Source organism: Cricetulus griseus (genome assembly GCF_003668045.3).
Source record: "Cricetulus griseus strain 17A/GY chromosome 1 unlocalized genomic scaffold, alternate assembly CriGri-PICRH-1.0 chr1_1, whole genome shotgun sequence".
Classification (NCBI taxonomy): Eukaryota; Metazoa; Chordata; class Mammalia; order Rodentia; family Cricetidae; genus Cricetulus; species Cricetulus griseus.
In genome coordinates, this window is record NW_023276807.1 from 55,290,843 (window position 1) to 55,312,742 (window position 21,900).

The 21,900-nt window shown below is 37.2% G+C and overlaps 1 protein-coding gene across 6 annotated transcripts in view; it reads left to right on the forward strand.

Moving 5' to 3' along the window:
* Unc5d (unc-5 netrin receptor D) overlaps positions 1-21,900 on the forward strand; it is a 510,504-nt gene that overhangs the window by 276,700 nt on the left and 211,904 nt on the right. For all 6 annotated transcript variants that reach the window (XM_035452950.1, XM_035452951.1, XM_035452952.1 and 3 more), the window contains exon 2: positions 20,865-21,083. In XM_035452950.1, coding sequence (XP_035308841.1) covers positions 20,865-21,083 — 219 coding nt within the window. The remainder of the gene's footprint in view (positions 1-20,864; positions 21,084-21,900) is intronic.

Below are 21,900 nucleotides of genomic sequence, written 5' to 3' on the forward strand. Positions count from 1 at the left end.
GGGTAGAATAGGAACATGTTACTTCAAAGATATTTAGTTATAGTGAAGTCAGCTCAGCTATTTAAAAAGAATATCTCCTTTTTTCTCTCTGCAGTGGAATGTTCATAAAGTCTGCAAACACTGTCTGTTATTTTGTGGGTTTCCCAAATATAACTTGGATAATTATCCTCATATTTGGCTCATTAAGCTTTACATGCTTTTGTGAATCACTGAAGTATGACAATGGCCCAGCACTTGAATCGTTTCCTAAAACATGGCAAGAAAGCCCGACTGTGTTCTAGTAATTTTACCTTCAAGTCTATAGTTGTCAATTGAGGAAATGTTCTGACATATAATTAATTAACTGAAGTCTGGTGTATTCTTCCCTCTAATAGAAAAAAAAAAAACAGTCTCATTTGCAACAAGCCCAGACCTTCAACTAATCCCAGGGTCCACATTTATCTTTGAAGTTGGTGGTGTATCCTGCAGTCACAGGAAAAGCAAAACATTCTTCAGAAAGTGGCTCCCTAGTCCTTGGATGCTGGAGTTATAATGTGTTAGTGAACCACCTCATCAATTTCTCTTGGTTCCCTAATACATACTCTGGCCCCATGTATGTGATGGAAAACTAAGTGGATCCCTACAGTGGTGGATTCTTCTGCCAGTGTGGTAATTGTTTTAGCCAGGACTAGTGGGAGGCCAGGGCTACATATTTTGTTTTTACAGTGCTTACATTTTAATCTCTCAAGAATCATCTACCAGAATTTAAAATTTAAAACAATTGTTTTTTCTTGCCTGAAGAAAATTTTTCATTATCTAATAAAATCGAATTAATAAGGAATGATAAATGTTTATCTACAATGGTCTCCTATGAGTATTTAGACCTCTCCATCCTTCCCGAACAAGTTAAAATGTAGCATGTGGTTTACAAATCTCTTTCAATGGGGTTGCAAAGTGGAAAATTAACAATACAGAGCCAGGTAGAAATATAAGGGTACTTAATAGAGAAAAGCCTTACTTACAGAGTGACCTAGCCAGCCGGCGTGGCAGCAGTCTGTACCTCAAGCCAAAAAGATGAAAAACAAAAGTGAAATGCAGCCCTGAACCTCTCACTCTACATCACCCTGACCACGCCCTCGCAGGCGTGGTCAGGCAGACCTGTAGCCAGCCTCTAAGCAGGTGTGGCTACAGGTTCCCCTAAAATTCCCCTATTAGTCTAAAAGAGGATTAAAACTTAACAGTGTAAAGTATCCAAAATTAACAATCATAAAGGTGAAATATAAGAAGATACCACAATCTGCTTATGTCACATCCTAACTATCTATTTTAATTAAATCCTAAAGTCATCTGAAAGAGGTGTCCAAGCCTGAACACCTCCTTCCAATCCCAACCATAAACAATAGGAAGCTATCCCTAATTAGGTATATACACTATCCTAAATGACAACAATGGGGAAAGGGGGCATAGCATCCTCCAAGTTACTTTCTGCTTAAATGGGACTATGATAGCCTTGTGGGCTCCTGTAGGAAGAAAATGTTAGTATAGTGAAAGTCAGAATGGATTGTATCCATTCCATGTTAGGTGGGATTCACTTGATTGAAGATCTTGCTTGAAATCCTCAACTTGATTGAAGACAGTACCAGAAGCTCTGGTGGGAGTGTCAGTTGGATCCAGTGCAGTCTAGGAGGTGTGGCCCATTTTCTTTCCAGGGTGTCCAGGGATTGCCATCAGGCAGGTCTTCATTGGCTGTGTGGGACTCAAACATAAACAGCAGAGAAATGTTTACTTGTGTATGTACACATGCTGGGGAATGCAACCTTGGGAGCATAACAATTATGAGAGGGTGTACACCCTGAAAGAAAGATCCAAGAAAAGACAAAGACAGTCCCCAAATTCTTCTTTTATTTTGTATTACATCAATTGGCTTCTTGATATGATACAGAAACTCTAAAGTTTAGTTAAATAATGTGCTTGGATTTTAGAGGAGGAAAGCCAAATCCCCTCTAAATCCAGCATTGGTTTAATTGAATAGGGACTAGGAAATAAAGAGAAATAGAGTTCTCTGAGAGACAGCTGTTAAGTTTACTATATGGCATTTTCCTTTTGTTTGATGGTTATAACTACCTTTTCTTCTTAAGCATCTACCCATTGCCTTTTGGAAATGAGTTTTCCTGTGAAGATAAAAGCAAAACACTTCCCTTTTAAGGAGGTTTCTATTTAGTTTATGAGATATACCTTAGTAGAATTCCTGTCATTTGTCCTTGTCGAGAGGTTTTTCCTTTTCCCCTTGAATCTTGATCAAATTTGATGGTATCCAAAGTTTTTCTTCTCCTGTAGAAACCAATGCAAAACCCCTACTCCAACATAACACATGTCCTGGCTCACGAACCTTATCCCAGGCATTTAATGCTGCTTTCCTGCATAGAGTTAGTATATCTTCATCATATTCAGCCTGAACCTGTGGGTCAGCATAAATACCCTGACCAAGAAGCTTATCTATAGGAGCTTCAAAACCTTCCTTTATGCCCTGACGCTCAAGGAGCTTTGCCTCTTCCCTTACTAATGCCTTCCACTGGATTTGGCATGAATTCTCAAGTACAGCTGCTACCAATTGTTCCCAATCTGTGGGTGTCACCCTGTTAAAGGTTGCCCATGAATATAATAGCTGTTTTACATATGAGCTATGGAGACCATATGAGACAACTGATTCTTTAATATTGTTAAGATCCTTCAGCTGTATATGTTGCCATTCATAAGCCATCCGTCCATGAGGGTGTTTCTTAGAAGCTGGCTTTTCTACCATGGTATCTGGGTATACTAATGGTGTATGAGTAACAACCTTAGAGGTATAGTCATAATACCTGGGTATAGTAGGTGCCTCAGATTGGAGTGATTCTGCTTCTGAGGCATCCCAATGATCTTTAAGCCTAGTGATGATATCCTTATGAAAAGTTTCAATCTCCTTAATCATAAAAGATTCCAAGCATGTTAGTGAATCTGTAAATGGCTCTAACTGTTCCTCTACACATTTTTCTACATCTTTAATACGATCATCCTTAGGCAGCATCTGGGTGGTATGGAAACTGCCTTCTAGGTATTGGAGTCTAGATTCGAGGTCATGATTTGCTCATATTGAGTCCTCAGCAATCGACCGTATGGACCTATATAATCTGTCAGCCCTGTACTGTAAATTATCTTCCAAACATTCGAATCTAGACTCAAATTTGTGATCTGCTACCTTGGATGCTTCAATAATTGATTGAATGACATTGTCCAATTCTTCAACCCTATCCTGGGTACTTTGTACCTTTGCATTTAGTTGCTGGGTAGCATTGCCTATCTGAGTTTCTAGCTGGCTACAGATATTCTTTAGCTTGTCATGGTCTTCTGACAGCCTAGACTCTAAGGCCTCAGACATGGAGGATCTCTCTGTGTTTATCTTATCATAAATATGCAGCATCTCATCTTGGGTAACAGACAGCTCTGTTTTTAGCATATTGGACACAGAACCAAGCTTATTATCTGATTTCTGTTCCACTTGCTGCACAATTGTGGTCTGACCTAATCTGTTCTCGAAAACCTCATTGTGTAAAGCTGTTATTTCCTGTAATTAGGTGGTGAGGTTATCCTTATCCCTATTCCTGGTCCTCTGGCTAGTAATATTATTTGTACCAGCAAGCTAACTGCCATTACGGTATATAGACTGGTAATTGGTGGATTAGCATCCTCCTCAAACATTGAATTCATGTAATAAGCAAAAATATTACTAATTTTAGCAAATAATAAATATTCTGCCATAAATTTACCTGATTTCTATTCCAGATGCAGTAACTATCTTTGACCAGCTGGTGGCACAGGTGTTCAGTTAGTCCAAAGCTTTTGGCAGTGGTCTGTGGCAGCTGTGGAGAGAGGTCACAAAAGCAGTTGTGCTTATCTTAGAGAGTATCCGGCCTTTCGGCCACAACCACTAAATTAAGGTGCTGCTTTAAGGCCACTGCATGGACCCTGCTGAAAGCCGAGCCCTACTCCAGAGGCCTACTTGGTTCAAGGGCTGGAGGCCTCCAGGCGCCCTTAGGCCACAGTCTGAGCTGGTCCTGAGAGCATGGTGGTAAAACCATAGGAGGTCTGTGTGAGTCTCCAAGCTGGGTGGAGCAGCTCAGCTGCAGCGGGTTGGCTGGGAGGCAGGAGCACTTGTGGAGAGAGGGCACTTTCCCGGCCTAGGCCGCAGGCCTGGTGGAACCCACAACCTGTCCCAAATTGGGTGTAGGTTTCCAATATCCTACTCCTGACAACCAGATAAAGTGGGAAATTACCAATATGGAGCCAGGTAGAAATAAAAGGGTATTTAATAGGGAAAAGCCTTACTTACAGAGTGACCTAGCCAGCCGGCGTGGCAACAGTCTGTACCTCAAGCCGAAAATGTGAAAAACGAAAGTGAAATGAAGCCCTGAACCTCTCACTCTACGTCACCCTGACCACATCCTCACAGGTGTGGTCAGGCAGACCTGTAGCCAGCCCCTAAGCAGGCGTGGCTACAGGTTCCCCTACAGCGTTGTGTATTGATGTCTCTTACCTCCTGATGTCAAATTACTCCCCCTGCTTCAGGAACTGTATGGTTTTCTCTGTCCCCTTGAATGAATTTATCTGGAATTATTTGTATCTGTCATCAGTCTGCTTTCACTTCTGCTTTTGTTGCATCTTATACTAGATTTCACTCTGTATTGGAGTAGCACCTGGAAAAATAATCAGTGAAAGAGAAACAACTGAGGCTAGCAATATGGTTCAGTGGTTAATAGTATTTTCTGCTCTTCTGGGGGACCTGTGTTTGGTCCCTACCACTCATACTGCCACTCACAGTTTTCTGTAGCTCCAATTATAAAGTTTATGATGCCCTCTTCTGGCCTTCATAAGCACCAGGCATGCGTGTGGTATGCAGATATACAAGCAGAAAAATCACCCATACACATAAAATAAAAATGAAAACAGAATTAGAAGACAACTTGTAAGTTGTACTCTGATATTTTACATAGTCAATACTATGCTGATTCCTGAGCCCTTCATTACATTGCCCTCCTCCCTTTCCCAATTGTTCCTTCTAGGGTCTTCCCTTATTTCTTACCCCAAGTGTCCCCAGAAGCACCCCTTGCTTGCTTTTATGGCAGATAAGCAAGTAGGGTTACTGTCCTTTGGGTTATTTATTTGTGATGAAAATTACATATAAATATATAAAGCAAAGGTTTGTGTGTTTATTATGTAAAGATTTTTTTCCCAAAACATGGATGTAATATCCTTAGTCACCTTGACCTTAAACAGCAATGTATCTCCTATTGTCTAGAAGCTTCGGTGTCGAAGAACAATAGGTCAGAAGGGTCACTGACAGACCCTGCTAGCTGTCTTGCAGATTGCCATCTTCTATTATCCTCAGTTGTGGAGGACACAGATAAATAGGATGCTCTCTTAAATCTTCCTGTGAGGGCCCTATCCCAATTGCTGAGACAGTCATCCCCATGACCTGGTCCTGTCCTAGAGGTCACACCTCTGAAAATTGGTCTTTTGGATGCTGGACTCCCAATTCATAAAGTTCAGTTCATATTATCCAATAATTTTTTACTAAGACTCTGCTAAAATTTTTTTCTCTGTTTTTCATCCCAGAAATTGTTTTACAGGTATGAAATGGTTAGATACCATATCTCCAGAGTTTTTATCCCCTAGGTGATCTACTTATTCTTTTTATCTGTGTTTGAGGATGCACAGCTTGGGACATCGAAGGCACCTGGGAAGGAGGGGAATGGTAGATAGAGACACAAGACTCTGGATTTACTTCAAGAATGAACCATTTTTATTTTTCCCACTGCTGTTTATATGTTATTTAGCAGGCTACTAGATTTAGCATTGCAAGCAAAACTTGATCAAACAGTATCTTGGATCCCTCTTCTGAATTCCTCCCTCAGCACTTCCCTGGAAACTGTCTTTACCCCCTTATTTGAGATCTTTCTTTGCTTTGCCCTGGAAAACATTCCCCCTAGCATTTGTCTAGCTCTCGTAGTTTTCTGCATTCACAGGGCCACATCTGTGTCATGGTTTAGCTTGAGAAAGGAATCGCAGACCATCTGGCCCCCACCTCTATTCTACACTGTTGTACTATAGCCCACTACTAACTTTGAGTGTTGTCTAAACAGTAGGTCTTAGGGTCTGCCTGCTGTGTTATAGTCTCCATATGTAAGTACAGACTCCCTATGTAATCACACTCATTTCTAATGTTAAATGAGAGCACCTAAACCTCTTCTGGGGTCAGCCAGAATTCTGTCATTGGTCTTTCATTTGCTATCTAGTTCTCAATTATTTGAAAATAAAGACCAAGTAACTAAGCTTACATATTAATATAGAACCATGTTTGGACAGTATCCAGTCTCACTCTTGAGTAGTGATACCTGAGAATTTTGTACAGTCATTATTTCTCTAATTTAATATTGGGAATGACCACAAGAACTTCATTTGATCAGGAGAGCATTGGGTCACAATAAAAAATAAATTTGAGAGACAAAACAGTGCAACCATATCAACATACATTATTTTTGCTTCTTCCTGCTTATATAACAGGTCCACACTTAACAAGGTAATCTGTGGGTTCTCTGGCCTTACTACACATTTGTTCTGAAAGTCACCTCTAGATGTTAGCGAAATTCTCGTTCCTCCTGGGGCACATTGGCCCATTAGATTGATGGTTTAATATCTTCCCTCAAAGTACAAACTAGTGCTAGCTGTTTCTTTTAATTTCAAAAACTGTTCAGTAGTAACACAGGTCATTACTGATCTCCTGACCCAGACCCTGAATGCCAACAAAATTAAGTGCTTGCTATGAGTTAAGAGATAACCTGCAGGCTACCAACCTATTGGTGATAAATGGCACACTGTAATGGCCAGGCAATGTGCACATGATTGTCTGATTCATACTCATTTCTACATGGAGGAAGGGTGCTGAGATAGCTAAATAATTAAATCACATAATGCAATTAAACTTGCTCTATTAGAGTGCTCTTTTACCTTCATTTTTCTTGCTGACACTCTGCGTATCTGACCTCACCCCAGTGCAATTACACACATTAGCTAATACTAAGCTACCAGAGTATGTGGGAGGCCTCTTGTTGGTGTTATTCTTACAACTTTTTGTTTGAATGCTCTGTAAGTCAAATGCCACGTTCTCAAGGTACAAGTGTAGGAACTCAAAGGATGCACTGAAAGCTCTTGACTGAACACATTACAGCAGATGCAAGTAGCCTTCATTTTCTAAGAGCACACAGGGCTTCAGGATTGGCCATTGGGTTATTGGATTAGATATTACTTTTTTAAGGAACAAGTAGCATTTTTTCCACCTGCAGAGTGCTCCTGAGTAGACTGGGCTTTCACATTTTCTTTTCCACAAACAAAGCAATAATTTACAGGATGCAGCTCTACTTATAATCCACCCTTCACCATTCACCCATCTCTTCATTTGCCTTTAATGATTAATGTGCTAGTGTTAATTCCTATTAGAGATGAATGCCCACCATACAGCCTACAATATCTGAGTTCATTTCTAGTTACATGCATAAAATGTTCACAAGAGTATACAGGATAAATGATTCTATTTCCCTGGGAGAACATAAAGGCTAAGGTTAGGAATCTTACCCAAGATCTCAAAACTACTAAGAGAGTCTGAATTAAATAATAACTATTAAGTCCAAAGCCTACATTCCCACTGTAACCTGGCTTCATATTGATAAAAGATGTTAGAAAGAGGAGTATTATTTTTTACAATACCAGTTGGCATTAATCTGTTTCTTATGGCATCTAGCATAATTTGTAAAGGAAAGTAAAGAAATTAAGCCACTTCTATTGTACATGTTCTCCATTCCAATCATATAACTGTCAAATCAGGACACAGCTTCTATTATTGGACACTAGTGCCATGCACTACTGTCAGTTTTTACAGAATACCATATCCCAGAAGGTTCAACTGTGTCTGTGTTTTCAGAAAAATAACAAAGAAATTAAAGGATTTCTTATGAGCATCAAACCTCCATTGTCATAGAGACATCTTAGGTGACTTTTCAGAAATAACTTTGTTGTGCCAAGAAGGACATCTCATTAAGGAATGCCAGGCAGACATTTTTTTCAAAATATCCATATAAGACATTGATTTCTTTTTAAGGGATTTATAGTGTTCTTTGTATAGAACATTCTTTTTGTATAGAACTAGAAATCTGTTAAAAATTCTGTGACAGAGCACCTGAACTCCTAATTGTGATAATGTGATAACATAGATTTCCTTTTTGTTTTTAAATATAGTAACAGATGGTTAATGGACAGATAGGAGGAGATAATATAGCAAGGTGTTTGTGCTGTCAGGTGTCAAATCACATTCTCAATTTTTTTAGGCTGTAAAGATACATATATTCAAAAATATGAAAAAGAACATTTATTGATAAAAATTTTCCAACATTCAAAAGAAAGTAAATGATAACCATTGATAGATGTTTTACTCTTTTATGTAGCATGTAGTCAAGAGTTTATTACATGATTATTTTTGCTTTTACATATTAATTATTATACATCCCAAAATGACCATGGTTAAAGCTAGTGAGAATAAAGAAAATTCAGAATTACTATTTGGATGTGGTCTGTGAAATTTTATGGTATTCTTGGAAATAAAGTAAGCAGTGTGTCATTTCTTCTTAATACCTTGTATTCCAGTGATGATGGTCTAAAGGTTTCCTCATTTTCCATTTATTTGTTTATTTATAATTTTTAAAATGTATTCAACAAACTTGTGTTGAGTTTCAGAGCAGTTTGGCCACTGGGGATATAAATAATGAACGCCATTCCCACATTCTTTGCTTTCACAGAGCCTATTGACTAGACTGGAGGAAGATGCAGTGATACATATGAATAATTAAAGAGTAGTGTAAAGATAGTAGAAGAAAGATACCAGTGATGGAGCTAATACAGAATTTTTGAAGTTCAGGTAGAGCATCACTTAAAGATGCTCAACTAATCTGAAAGTGAAATTCATGAATGAAAATTAACCAACATAAAGTTAATTAATATTCTGGGAAGAAGGAAAAATATATTTACAGGGTAGAGTTTAAGTGTGATTAAATCCCCAAAAGAACTGAAACTGTCTCTATAGTTTTCATTTGGTGAAGACTGATTTGACCATCAACTTGAGAACCTTTGGGCACAATGCAGGATCTATCAGCAAGAATCCAATCCTGAAAGACCTGATCAGTTATGTTGGAAAATAAGATTGTTAACAGAAAGGTGGTAGTATATAAAGAAAGAGGGGTGTGTTTGAGTTGCACTTTGCACAGTTCATGCTGCTTTGCAAGATATAGGAGGATTAACAGAAGACCAACTGTAATGATGAGAGGAGATAATTACTGCAACGACAGTAACTAAAGACAATGATGGTGGTGAGCAGGAAGAGAAGTGGATAAAGGGCTGATGCTAAGTCTGAATGATGGTTGGGAGAGAATCACTGAAGTTAGTGATGTAAAGATGGAGAAGCACAATAGACAATGATAACCATTTCCTGGAAGTAGCTACATAAATATTGAAAGCTACTCTTGTGTTATTTACTGTCATATGGTATATCATAATTTTTGGTACAAACCATATCATCAAATATTAACTACTATACTTGATTTTGCTAAAAACAATCATTATTGTCTGGGCAGATTTTCTCAATATCATCCTTATACTTCATATCACACCATCAGAAGGTTGGTTCTGCAAAGTGCAGAAATTTTTATATCAGTTGTTTGTAGAAAGATTTTAGCAGTGGATCTGCATCAAGGGCATCTTTGACAAATGACGTCAACTGTGGTTTTTAGAAGTCTTCTAAAATAAAGCTGGTGTGCCAGATTTGATCTAAGAACACGCACTACTTTATTTTTCCCATGTCAATGGGGCATGTTTCACTCGCTTCATCCTGGGGTTAATTGTCAAACTTTGGGACTCAGTGTCCAAAATTTGACTTTATATCATATGACCTGACCTCTGATGGAAGCAGATTTATATCAATGGGAACTGAGTGTTTGTTCCTTACACTTCATCTTTCTCTCTTTTGCTTCATTTTGTCATTATAAGATTGAAAGTCCCTGCTGTATTAGTACACAGAACATAAAGCAAAAAGCTCTGCTTGAAAGGTAATTTTCCAAGAAAAAAAAATATATGAATGCTGTTGATTGTTTGGTTTTTCTGTCACTCAATGTTACATTAAAACAACATTTTTCCATAACTATGAATGGCCTCTCCCTTAAAAAGTGGCAGATATAAAACAACATGGCAATAAGTTGAAAGCAAAACCTTCTCTCCGAGTCCCACTAGGTATATAGATGAAGTTGCATGCAAGTCAGCTGCACACAGCCATGCAGAGAGAGCAGTAACCAGTTAATATATTTTCTCACCTTTCTTCTGTTTACTTATCTGAAGTGATGATGAGTCTTGCAAACCACTTGGAATGAATTCTTTTCTGAATTTTCATTAAAGCAGACTTATTTAATTCATCATTGATTCATGGAGTGTACAACTACAGTTAGCATTCTCATTGTTTTTGCAGTTCTTTCTCATTGCCTCTCCTTTATGAGGTAATTATAAAAACTTACTATGTCTTCATTTCAATCTTCAGAACCTAGACCAATGATTGATCTTGATATGAATGCCCATAGATGTCTTTTGAAGAAATATATTTTTGAATAAATTAAGAGATAGTGTGCTGATTGGGGAATTGTGACCATATCTTTATAAACTCTAAATTTGAATTTACTCACATTAGTAACTGATAAATGGCTTTGGTGACCTCCTTGCATTCATCAGAGTTGAGGATCTGTTCAATGAAACAGTATGTTGGGCTGGCAGTGAATGAAATTAGCTGCAATGCCATGCAGAAGTCACCCAGATGCACTCATTCACATCATTTCCACTTTAATTAGATCATGAGAAGACAGCAGACTGGTTTATGAATTAAAAACTAAAAGTAGGAACAACAATCTGACTGAACAGATGGCTCAGTAGTAAGAGCCCTTGCTGCTCTTCGGAGAATGTGGGACCACTCAGACCCTGCCTGTAACTCCAGTTCCAGAGGTTCTGATGCCCTCCTCAGAACTCCACTAACATCAGGAACACACACACTATACTTTCATGCATGCAAGTAAAACACTCATACACATAAAATAAAAATAAATTGATCTTGTAAAAAATTAATATTGGATTGGGGCCTAGAAGAAGTCATTTCATAAATTGTATTGAATATTTGGTATGTAAAATTCTGGCTGTCTCTATCTGATTAGCTCTATGGAAGCAAGTCACATTTACATAAACAAAAGTGAAAACCCTACCCTGTTATATTGTCCTTTGAATTATGTAACCTGGTGTTCCTAGTATGGCTTTCTGCTATGGTTTGCATATTGACAATGTCCAATATAATTGCAAACCATGGAGAGGATTTAAAGTTCATTCTAAGGTAGTTTGATAAATTCAATATATCAGAGAAAGGGGTTCTTTTGGAATATTGTTATAAATATTCATCTATTTGTTCTGGTTTACAGAGTAGTTTGAAACAAAACAATATTATTAGATAACCTTTGCAAATAGGTTTGAGTTTTTTAAGGCATTAAACAATTTTCTCTGGAGAGTGAGATTGTATATATTATGTCCTTCATTTTTCTTTTTTTCATTTTTTTACACTTTAGATGAGATCTATTTATTCATAATTTAAATTTTTCTTCCTATTATGAAAGGGGTTCTTAATCTCATAAAATCTCTTACTTATGTTTGTATAGGGAAGCCAATAGTTTTGGGATATGACCAACAGGATATCCATTGTGCTTATCAAGAATTTGCTGGGCCCCTTTGAGCCTGATATGTTGTAACACTGTGTATTTACTAGATGCTTCACTGTGTGTTTTCTGAGTTTTTATTTTTACTTAAAAGAGTTATATTTATGTGGATATATATAAGTAGCAAAGGATAAGAAAATTCTTTCAGTGTTGTGGCAGGTTTTTCCCACCAGCTTGGCCCCACAGCTGTCTCAACCACAAATATATACACAGAGACATATTAATTATAAAACTATTGTCCAATGAATAAGACTTCTTTTATTCCATTCATTTATTTAGCTCATAAATAAAGTCATGCACAATTATGATACATAACACAGTATGTTCACAATGTCATGGCTAAATTAAACCAATTAACATGTTATATCACACATATTGATCATTTTTGTTTTGAGAACACTTAAAGTATACTATCTCACAACTTTTAAAATATAGCATATTGTTATCAACCATATGTATCATGCTCTCAGTAGACCTCAAGACATTACAGAGTCCATGCCTCTTGTCCAACTGCAGTTTTATATCCTTAAACCAATCGTTTCCCCATTGTTAAAAGACCCACATTGAAGCCTAATAGCCACAATTCTCTCTGTTACCATAAGTTCATCGTTTCTAGGTTACACATAAATTGAAATTGTGTGACATTTGTCTTCCAGTGTGTCACTTATTTTTTTTGCAAGCATATAACTTTACTACTTACTAAAGATGAAATGAAATTTGCATACACAGGTGAGCACTCACTGAAACACTATATATATATTATATATATATATATATATATATATATATATATACCAATAATGGCAATATGTTATGCATCAATAACAGCAACAGCTTTTCCAGGTTCTGCAGTCATTTGAACAAAATTGTAGAGACATCCAGCACACTCCATTAAAAAACACCAAAAAACAAAAAAAAAACGAAAAAAAAGAAACAAACAACAACAACAACAAAATAAAAAACAAAATCCCAGAAAGCAGCACAGTTCTGTTACTCTTGTGGTACTTGGCACCATTTTTTTTTTAATTTAGCTTCTCAATCATCATCTGGGAGGAAACCATTCTGAGCAACATCATTAAAAACAGCTCTGATAAAGCATGGTCACTACTATGTATCATAAAGCAGGTCCACATATGAGTGAGTACATATCATGTTTGTCTTTTTGTGATTGGGTTACCTCGCTCAGAATGGTTTCTTTGAGTTCCATCCATTTTCCTGCAAATTTCAAGATTCCATTGTTTTTTTTTTCTGCTGAGTAGTACTCCATTGTGTAAATGTACCACAATTTCTCTATCCATTCTTCGGTTGAGGGGCATCAAGGCTGCTTCCAGTTTCTGACCATTACAAATAATTCTGCTATGAACATGGTTGAACATATGTCCTTGTTATATGAATGTGCTTCTTTTAGGTATATGCCTAGGAGTGGAATTGCTGGATCTTGTGGTAGACAAGATCCCATTTTCTTGGGGAGTCACCATACTGATTTCCACAGTGACTGTACAAGTTGGCACTCCCTCCAGCAGTGGAGGAGTGTTCCTCTTTCTCCGCATCCTCTCCAGCATAAACTGTCATTGGTATTTTTGATTTTAGCCATTCTGACAGGAGTAAGATGGAATCTCAGACTTGTTTAGATTTGCATTTCCCTGATGACTAAGGATGTTGAACACTTTCTCATGTGTCTTTCAACCATTTTAGATTCCTCTATTGAGAATTCTCTATTTAGTTCTGTACCCCATTTTTCAATTGGATTGTTTGGTGTTTTCGAGAATAGCTTCTTGAATTCTTTGTATATTTTGAAGATAAGCCCTCTGTCAGATGTGGGGTTGGTGAATATCTTTTCCCAGTCTATGGGCTGTTGTTTTGTCTTGCTGACTATGTCCTTTGCCTTACAGAAGCTTCTCAGTTTCAAGAGGTCCCATTTATTAATTGTTGATCTCAGTGTCTGTGCTACTGTTGTTATGTTCAGGAAGTGGTCTCCTGTACCAATTAATTCAAGGGTATTTTCCACTTTATCGTCAAGTAGGTTCAGTGTGGCTGGGTTTATGTTGAGGTCTTTGATCCATTTTGACTTAAGTTTGAACACCCGATTTTTGACAAACAATCCAAATATATACTCTGGAACAAAGACAACATCTTCAACAAATGGTGCTGGCATAACTGGATGCAAACATGACTAAGACTTCTTACTGGCTAGCCCTGTCTTAATTATTATCCCATAACTACTAATCTATGTATTTCTACATGGTCTTGGCTTACTATTACTCCTTTGGTGGCCTACATGGTGTCCATCTCTGATGGGCCTCTGCCTACCAGAGAATTTTCATCTCCTAGTACCACCTGTCATTCTGCTTCATTGGCCAAACTGTGTTTTATTTATCAACCAATAAGAGAAACATTTATATAGAAGGACATCCTCCATCATATAAGCAATAATCCTATGAAGATTCTGAGATGAAAACTGAAATATTGTTTGTTGTAATTTTTTTTAAAAAAAAAAGCATTATGAGAAAGATGCTAGCAAAAGAGTTCACATAGAGGGGATTTTTATTAGGGGAAAGAGATAGTAAAAAGGGGGGAGGAGAGGGAGGAGACTGGCCTTGGGACAGGATGGAGAAACAGGAGGGCAGAGGAATGGACAGAGAAGAAAAGAGGGGGGACAGAAAGACAGAGGGATAGATAGAAAGAGAGAGAGATGGGAGGTGGGGAGAGACCTTTTAAAAGGCAAGGTAGTGAATATGAAAAGTTGATGCTCTTAGTGGCTGCAGCTGAGGGTGTATCCTGTCAGAGACCCAAGGGCAGGCCAGTACAAATTCCTGAATTCTAAGGCTGTTTACAAAGAAAACTAAAATGCTATTTACAAATTTAAAACATAATCATCTGGATACGCTCAGTAATTGACATGAGTGGAATATAATTTTAATTTTCTTTCCTTTTCTGATGATGGTTATGATGAAATTGATGTAAGTGGAGCTGGAGAGATGTCCCAGTTTTTGAGAGCACTAGCTGCTATTTCAGAGGACTGGGGTTTTGGTACCCTTTATGTACATGTTGACTCAGAACCATCTGTGACTCCATTGGACCCTATGCTTTCTTCTGGCCTCCTCAGGTACCAAAGATGTACATGGTACACAAACATATCTGCAGGCAAAACACCTACACATATAAAATATACATTTTTATATTTTTAAAAGTGATAGAATCAACACGTAATATTTATGTAACATTTAATTATTTATAAGATTTTTTATACATGTCATCTCATTTTTGCTTTCAAAGAACATTGTTAAGAATGAGAAAACAGTGGAATGTAAAAAATAAATTAATTTTAAAAAAGAAAAGAAGAAGAACTGAAACAGTATAGTTACCAGAGATCAAAGGCTATATGATTCCATGTGTACGGGATGCTTTAGAAAGACATATCTATAGAGGCAGGGAGAATGGTGTAAATAGAAATATGGAAAGATGGGGGATCAAAATTGTACAGAAAGTACAAAGTATCAGTCTTACAACAGGAAAATCATGCCAGAGATGAGTTGTCCCACACTATGAATGTGCTTAAGACTATATGAGATGTGCACTCTTAAATGATATGGGGGAAGGAAAACACAGAAAGAAAAGCAAGTAAGAAAGGTGTTAAAGGTGAGAAAACATGTTTATAGCACTATGATTTTAACTATGAAATGCCCTACTTTGCCTTGTGTTGAATTCTTGGACCCCAACTGATGATGACAATTCTTTGATAGAAACTAGAAACTTTAGAAGGTACCTAAAGAAATTAGGTCCTTTAGAGATATGACATAGGGTATTTCTGTTCCCCCTAACCCCTTTCAGGTACATGAGATGTGCAGTCTCCTCTAGCACCCACTCCGGCTACCATGGTATTTTGTCTTGATCTCAGTTAGGTATCCAGAGAACCTTGGATGTAAACTTCTAAGGTTAGACTGCTTCTCTCAAATGTTTGTCACAGCAACTAAAAGCTGACTATGATATTAACCACACCTGGGGCAATCACTTGCCCAGGAATAGATGAACAGCACAAAATTAATTCATGGTACTTGTGCAAATTTTGCTTTGTTTGGGCACTTTTTGTCTTATTTGTCATTGGTTTGTTTATTTTGATTTTCATTTTTGTGGTTTTGAGAGTGGAGTATTTCTTTACATCTTCCTTGTTTTTGTTGTTGTTGTATTGTTTGTTTTGAGAAAAAGAGAGCATAAACTTGGGTAGGAAGGAGGTGGGGATGATCTGGGAAGAATGAGAGGAGGGGAAAGCATGATCAAAATATATTGTATGAAAAAATTTGTCAACAAAAGAGGGTTTTTTTTAAGCTAAGACATGTATACATAGGGAAAAGTTGTATTATTTATATATATCACTGAGCTGATAGTGATTTATGTTGGATCATATTTTTATAAATAATTATATCTACTTTGAACTAAAAAAAAATAATAAGAAAACAGAACCTCAGCCAGATGACTCAGGTGACATTACCAAGATGTGATTGAAACTAATACTAGTATGGTTTAAAAACAAGCATGATTTAGAGATAGATGAGGAAATATGAAGCATATTTAAATGTAATCACATTTCAAGGAAAAGAAATGAAAACAGTTTAGAATTTCTTCACCTTCACAAAGCTCCACTGTACATATAATCCATAGATAGTGTTCCTGTGTTTCATTAGTCCTGGTTTGTGATATCTCTGGCCTGGTTTGTGTCCAATTCTATTACCTTATTTTATATTTTAAGACAGGGTGTCACGTATCTCAGGCTGGCCTCAAACTCATTATTTTGCTAAGGATGTCTTTAAAGGTCTGATCTTCCAGAATCTCGCTCCCCAGGGCTTAAATAACACATGTGTGTGAATGAACACACTCAGTATAGTAGTACCAGGGATCAAGACAGGGCTTCATGCTTCATGCATGTTAGGCAAGCATTGCTAAGTGAGTATATCTCAAGGCCACTGATGATACAAGACAAACAGATGCTACAATGATAATGCCATTGCCCCAGCCCTATTCTGAGGCTTACCAAAATTTTAGCAATATTCCTTATGTTTTAATTGGAACTTGATTCTTAAATATTTCTGCTTAAAAAAGGAGTATTTGTTTCCATATGATAAGTTGGAAATATCTTCATAATATTATTCTCACAGGGTGAGGTGTATGTAAATATGTGTGAAGACAGGAAGAGAATTCAAGGCCTTATCTGTGTTGAGTGAGTGCTCTGTCATTTAGCTGCACCAGCTCCTGACTGCATTATCTCTAGGTTTGGTGAGAACAAATCATAAGTTGAATACATATGGATTATTACTTGCTTTTCCCTTGATTATTTTTCTTATACCCTTCTCTCAACTGTGCCTGTAACAGCATCATGACTTTTACTCCCTGATCAACTGACAGGATAAGTGTCATCGTTGATGGCAATGTTGAGGGACACATAGATAATGTCTGCTTTCATATCTTCTTCTTTAGATTCTGTAAATTGTATGCAGTCCCCCTAAGCCTGGCAAACACTAAATAACAATATGAGATTGAACTGAAATTGAAATATAATTGGTTGGAGCTGAATTTCTGAGTTCAAATTCTGAGTCTACCATTTTCTTGCTGCATGACTCAGACAAGCATTCTTGCAAATGCAAATTAGAGTAATTTGCTATGAGATATTTGATTAATTATACTGTGTAAATATATGTCACTGTGATTGGTTTAATAAAAAGCTAAATGGCCAATATCTAGGCAGAAAGAATAGTAAGGACTTCTGGACAGAGAGAGCTCTGGGAAGAAGAAAGCTAGAGTCACCAACCATGGAGAGGAAGCAAAATGGGCATTACAGAGTAAAGATAACTGAGTCACATGAAAGAATGTAGATTAATAACAATGAGTTAATTTGAGTTATAAGAGGTAGATAAAATCAAGCCTAAACTATTGACTGAATTTTCATGGTTAAAAACAAGACTCTGTTTCATGATTTGGGAGCTGACTGGAGGGACAGAGAAAGACTATCCCACTTGGGAAATCGGTCTCAATGATTGAGCTCTTAAGAGTCTTGCAACATCACCTATACTCAACCTGTAAACTAAGCAGGTCTTTGTTTTGCTTTCTTCCCACATAGTTTCCAAGTTTCTTAGCTTATCATAAAAGATAACAAAATATAACTCAGTAGCTTTCAAAATGCTGTCTTCTGTTTCTGGGGATGGTGTCTGCTGGTGTTGGATGAGCTGTTAGCCATTTTTGTTCAGACCTCTGTGTTCCTCCTTGATTTTCCTTGTGACCTTCCCCACGGGAAGTGAAAGGAGGAGGGGCTGGTAAAAACCACAGCTTTTATCAGAGACATAAAGGGATATTCAGAAGTTTCTGTTTGTGGCTCTTTGGCTAGACCAGTGTCTTACCATTAAGAGTGTCAACAAAGAAGCATGACTTCCAGCATTTACCATAAAAAGGATGTTGAGGAAAGCAATTGGCTGGGATTTGTTGCCAGTATTTGGCATATAAGATCTTAATAATTTTTCTCTGACACAAAAAAGTAGTAGAAGATGTAGCAAGATGGAAAATAGATTTGCTTTGAACCACAAATGCATTGATTTAGTTTCCATAGAACTATATTGATTTGATAAAGAAATGGGCTATCCCACCCTCACAAAGAACAAAATCAATAAACTTCTAAGACCCTAAAACAATTCCTACTTACTTTCATGTTCCTCATCATTTTCTTTCCTTCCCCAGTTTTGTGTGTACATATTATATGGGAATGTGCAATCTTGTATGAGTGCAAGTATGAGTGCATTGCATTTATGCCTATTTGTAGAGGCCAGTAGTCAACCATGTATTATTCCTAAGGAGCCATTTGTTTTGTTTCCTGGGAGAGGGTTTCTCAGTACTTTGGAGCTCACTGATTTAGAGCCAGCTAGTTAGAAATCTGTCTGTCTGCAAATTACAAATGTGTGGCACTTTTAGGTGGGTTTTAGGCATTGAACTCAGATCCTCATGCTTGCCTAGCAAGCATTTTTATTAACTGAGCCATCTTCCCAGCTCCTTCCCTTTTCCTTGAAGAACCCCCTAGTAAGTTCCTAAAGTATTTTGTTCCAAAAATTTAGGGCTGATCATGAGGTTCATCTTGGGAAGTAAGAAGGAAGATAGCCCCTTTGTCCTGTGCATCTAAGAAGGCAGACAGACAGCTGGGACACCAAGACATCTGCTGGAAGAAGTTAACATGGCTGGTTTTTCTTGTCTCAGGAATAGAACATGGTCAAATGAGAAATGAAAAACGGGGATGATTGGGAGTCACTCAAAGGGCAGACAAGGTCAAACAACACCTCTAGATTTCCCTCTGTACAAAGCAAGGGGTAAAGGGAAATAACTTACACCCCACTGTCATTTGCTTCAAATACTTGTTGATGAATGCTCATAAATAATAGAAATACACAAATCTATACTTGTGATCTCTCAAGTTTAGATCTCTAACTACTACTCTTAAAAATCAGTTGTTTTATTTTGTATATTAAAAGATCCTAGCATTTTTCTTTTTTATGTAAGACATGAATTGAGCAATGATTCAATAATATCTGAGATTATATATTACAATCTCCCTTACTTTTCTGTCTCCTCTAAACATTAAGATCTACTGATACTTAAAAGAGTCTGTGCATAGCCAGAACATTTACCTTCAGGCTTCTTCATGTACTCCCCTGCTCCCTATCTCTGATGAAGGCTCAACTTTTTTCTTTATCTGAAGGACATCTAATAAAATGGAATGGGGGAAACCTAATAGTTTTTAGATCTCCCTGTTTGTGTGTTAGATATTTAAAACTTGATTTATTGTATAGTCTCCTCCACTTTTGCCATTTTACAAATGTCTTCTCAATATTTGCTTAGAGATTGTAACATCTCCTTCACAGTTCCTTCAAATATTCGTACATTGTGAGCAGGCAGAATGTATGGGTTAAATATATCTCTGTGTCTATTCATTCATGCTCCCACCCTAGGTGGGGGAATGCTATGTATTCCTATGAATTACCCTTTCATGAGCAATGAATTACTTTGAACAGAGCTCAAGCCCCTTGTGGGAGTATCAGCATTTGATGTCCATAAAAAATCTTTTAATACCTTTATCATTTCCTCTAATGTATGGATTTACAAAAGCCTGAGGGGACTTGGTATTTATTGAAAATGGAAATTGGCATGAACAGTCAGTAATAAAGTAAATTAATATATGATCTATTTTATGAAAATCATTGTAAATATAGTTTAATACATCACACACACACAACACACACACACACACACACACACACACACACACACACACACACCTTCTGATATTCTATTCTAGATTCTGGAAAGGCTGTCTCCTCTTGTAGTTTGATTATATGTGTATGTATATAATCAATGACTATATTGTAATTTCATGAATTAAAATACTTGCCCCTTTTTGAGTACTTGTTTTATGAATTTTTATTACTTCTAGTTGCTCACATAGAAATTAGCCCCTCCTCTTCAAAGCTTCTGTTATCTTATACTCTTTATTTAATGCTGCCTCCCCCCTTAATTGACATATTTAGCAGACAACAGTCATGTTTAGGGGAATCAAGCTATTATTATGTTTGATTTATCTCATTGGCAAATCTTGCTTATACTCTCTTGGTTTGAGGCAGCTTGCAATCCTCACTATGAGGTAACCACTTAAATGAATAAATTAGAGATTAGTCCCATTGTTACTTATCTCAGTTCTTTCCTCAGACACTCAGATTCTAATTGAATTTGAGAGTTCTTACATTCATAGTTTTCGTTTATTCAGCAATATGTACATGCACCCCCTGAAGGTTCCAAATTTTTCTAGGCAAACTTTTAGAAGATAACCCCTTAAGCAAATCTAACAATCATGCTGTATTGACAGTGTTTCAGTTCAGTTTTTTTTTTTTTTTTTGAGCTGGTGTGGATTCATCATTGTGATGTGATTCTTGAGCCCTTGCTTCAGGCTGTGTTCTGATGTCCTCTTCGATTTTCCAGGAACCGACAATAGTGAAGTTCTTCCCGATTCCATCCCATCAGCCCCTGGAACACTGCCTCATTTCGTAGAGGAGCCTGAAGATGCCTACATCATCAAGAGTAACCCTATTGCTCTCCGATGCAAAGCAAGACCAGCCATGCAGATATTCTTCAAGTGCAACGGAGAGTGGGTCCATCAGAATGAGCATGTCTCAGAGGAAAGTTTGGATGAGAGCTCAGGTAAGAGGTGCAGCAAACAGAAGAAAGGCACCCGAGGCACCTCCTCAGAGGCTCACCTTGTAACTTAAGGGTGTGGGGGTTAAGCCACATGCCATTTGCTTATGTGGATGAAGTTAAACATTACATCATTTTAGGCATATAGGACAAATGATCTCATCTTTCAGCAACCTGACAGGCCCCTTTGTTGTTTATTCCAGTGCAGTTGAGAGCCATTTTTCATGCTCTGTATAACTTCAAACATTCTATGAAGTTCATATTCCCATTAGAAATAAAACCAGACAGTTGCTGTTTCCAATTTACAAATTCTAAATAATTTTGAAAGAAATATTAAATCTTTCATCAAAGCCATTTTAAATAGCATCATTTCAATTACTTTTATCTTTCCTCCTGGATGTTACTCTAATGTCCTTATTCTCCACAGCTGTTGGTTTGTGTGGGATGTTTTTTTAAGTTGTTTTGATAGTTCAATAGTGATATATACAAAACTAGAGCAAAGCATTCTAGGGGCTTTCAATATGAGTGGATTTTAGAGTCATATTTATTAGTATGGCTAATTTTGCTGATAAATGATGGGAATCTGACCACACACAGATAAGATTTACTGATAACTCAAGCCATGGAGGCCTTATCTAGATAAATAATATCTAGGTATTATTTCTGTATTTACAGTCATTTATTGGGATACATAAGATTATTGACTTCTAACAGATAAGAATTTGGAGACGCAAAGAGAACTTAAATGTACATGAAGTGCTTGTATTAGGTCAAAAGAGGGTATCAGATCCTCTGAAACTGGAGTTAAGGATGGTTGTGAACC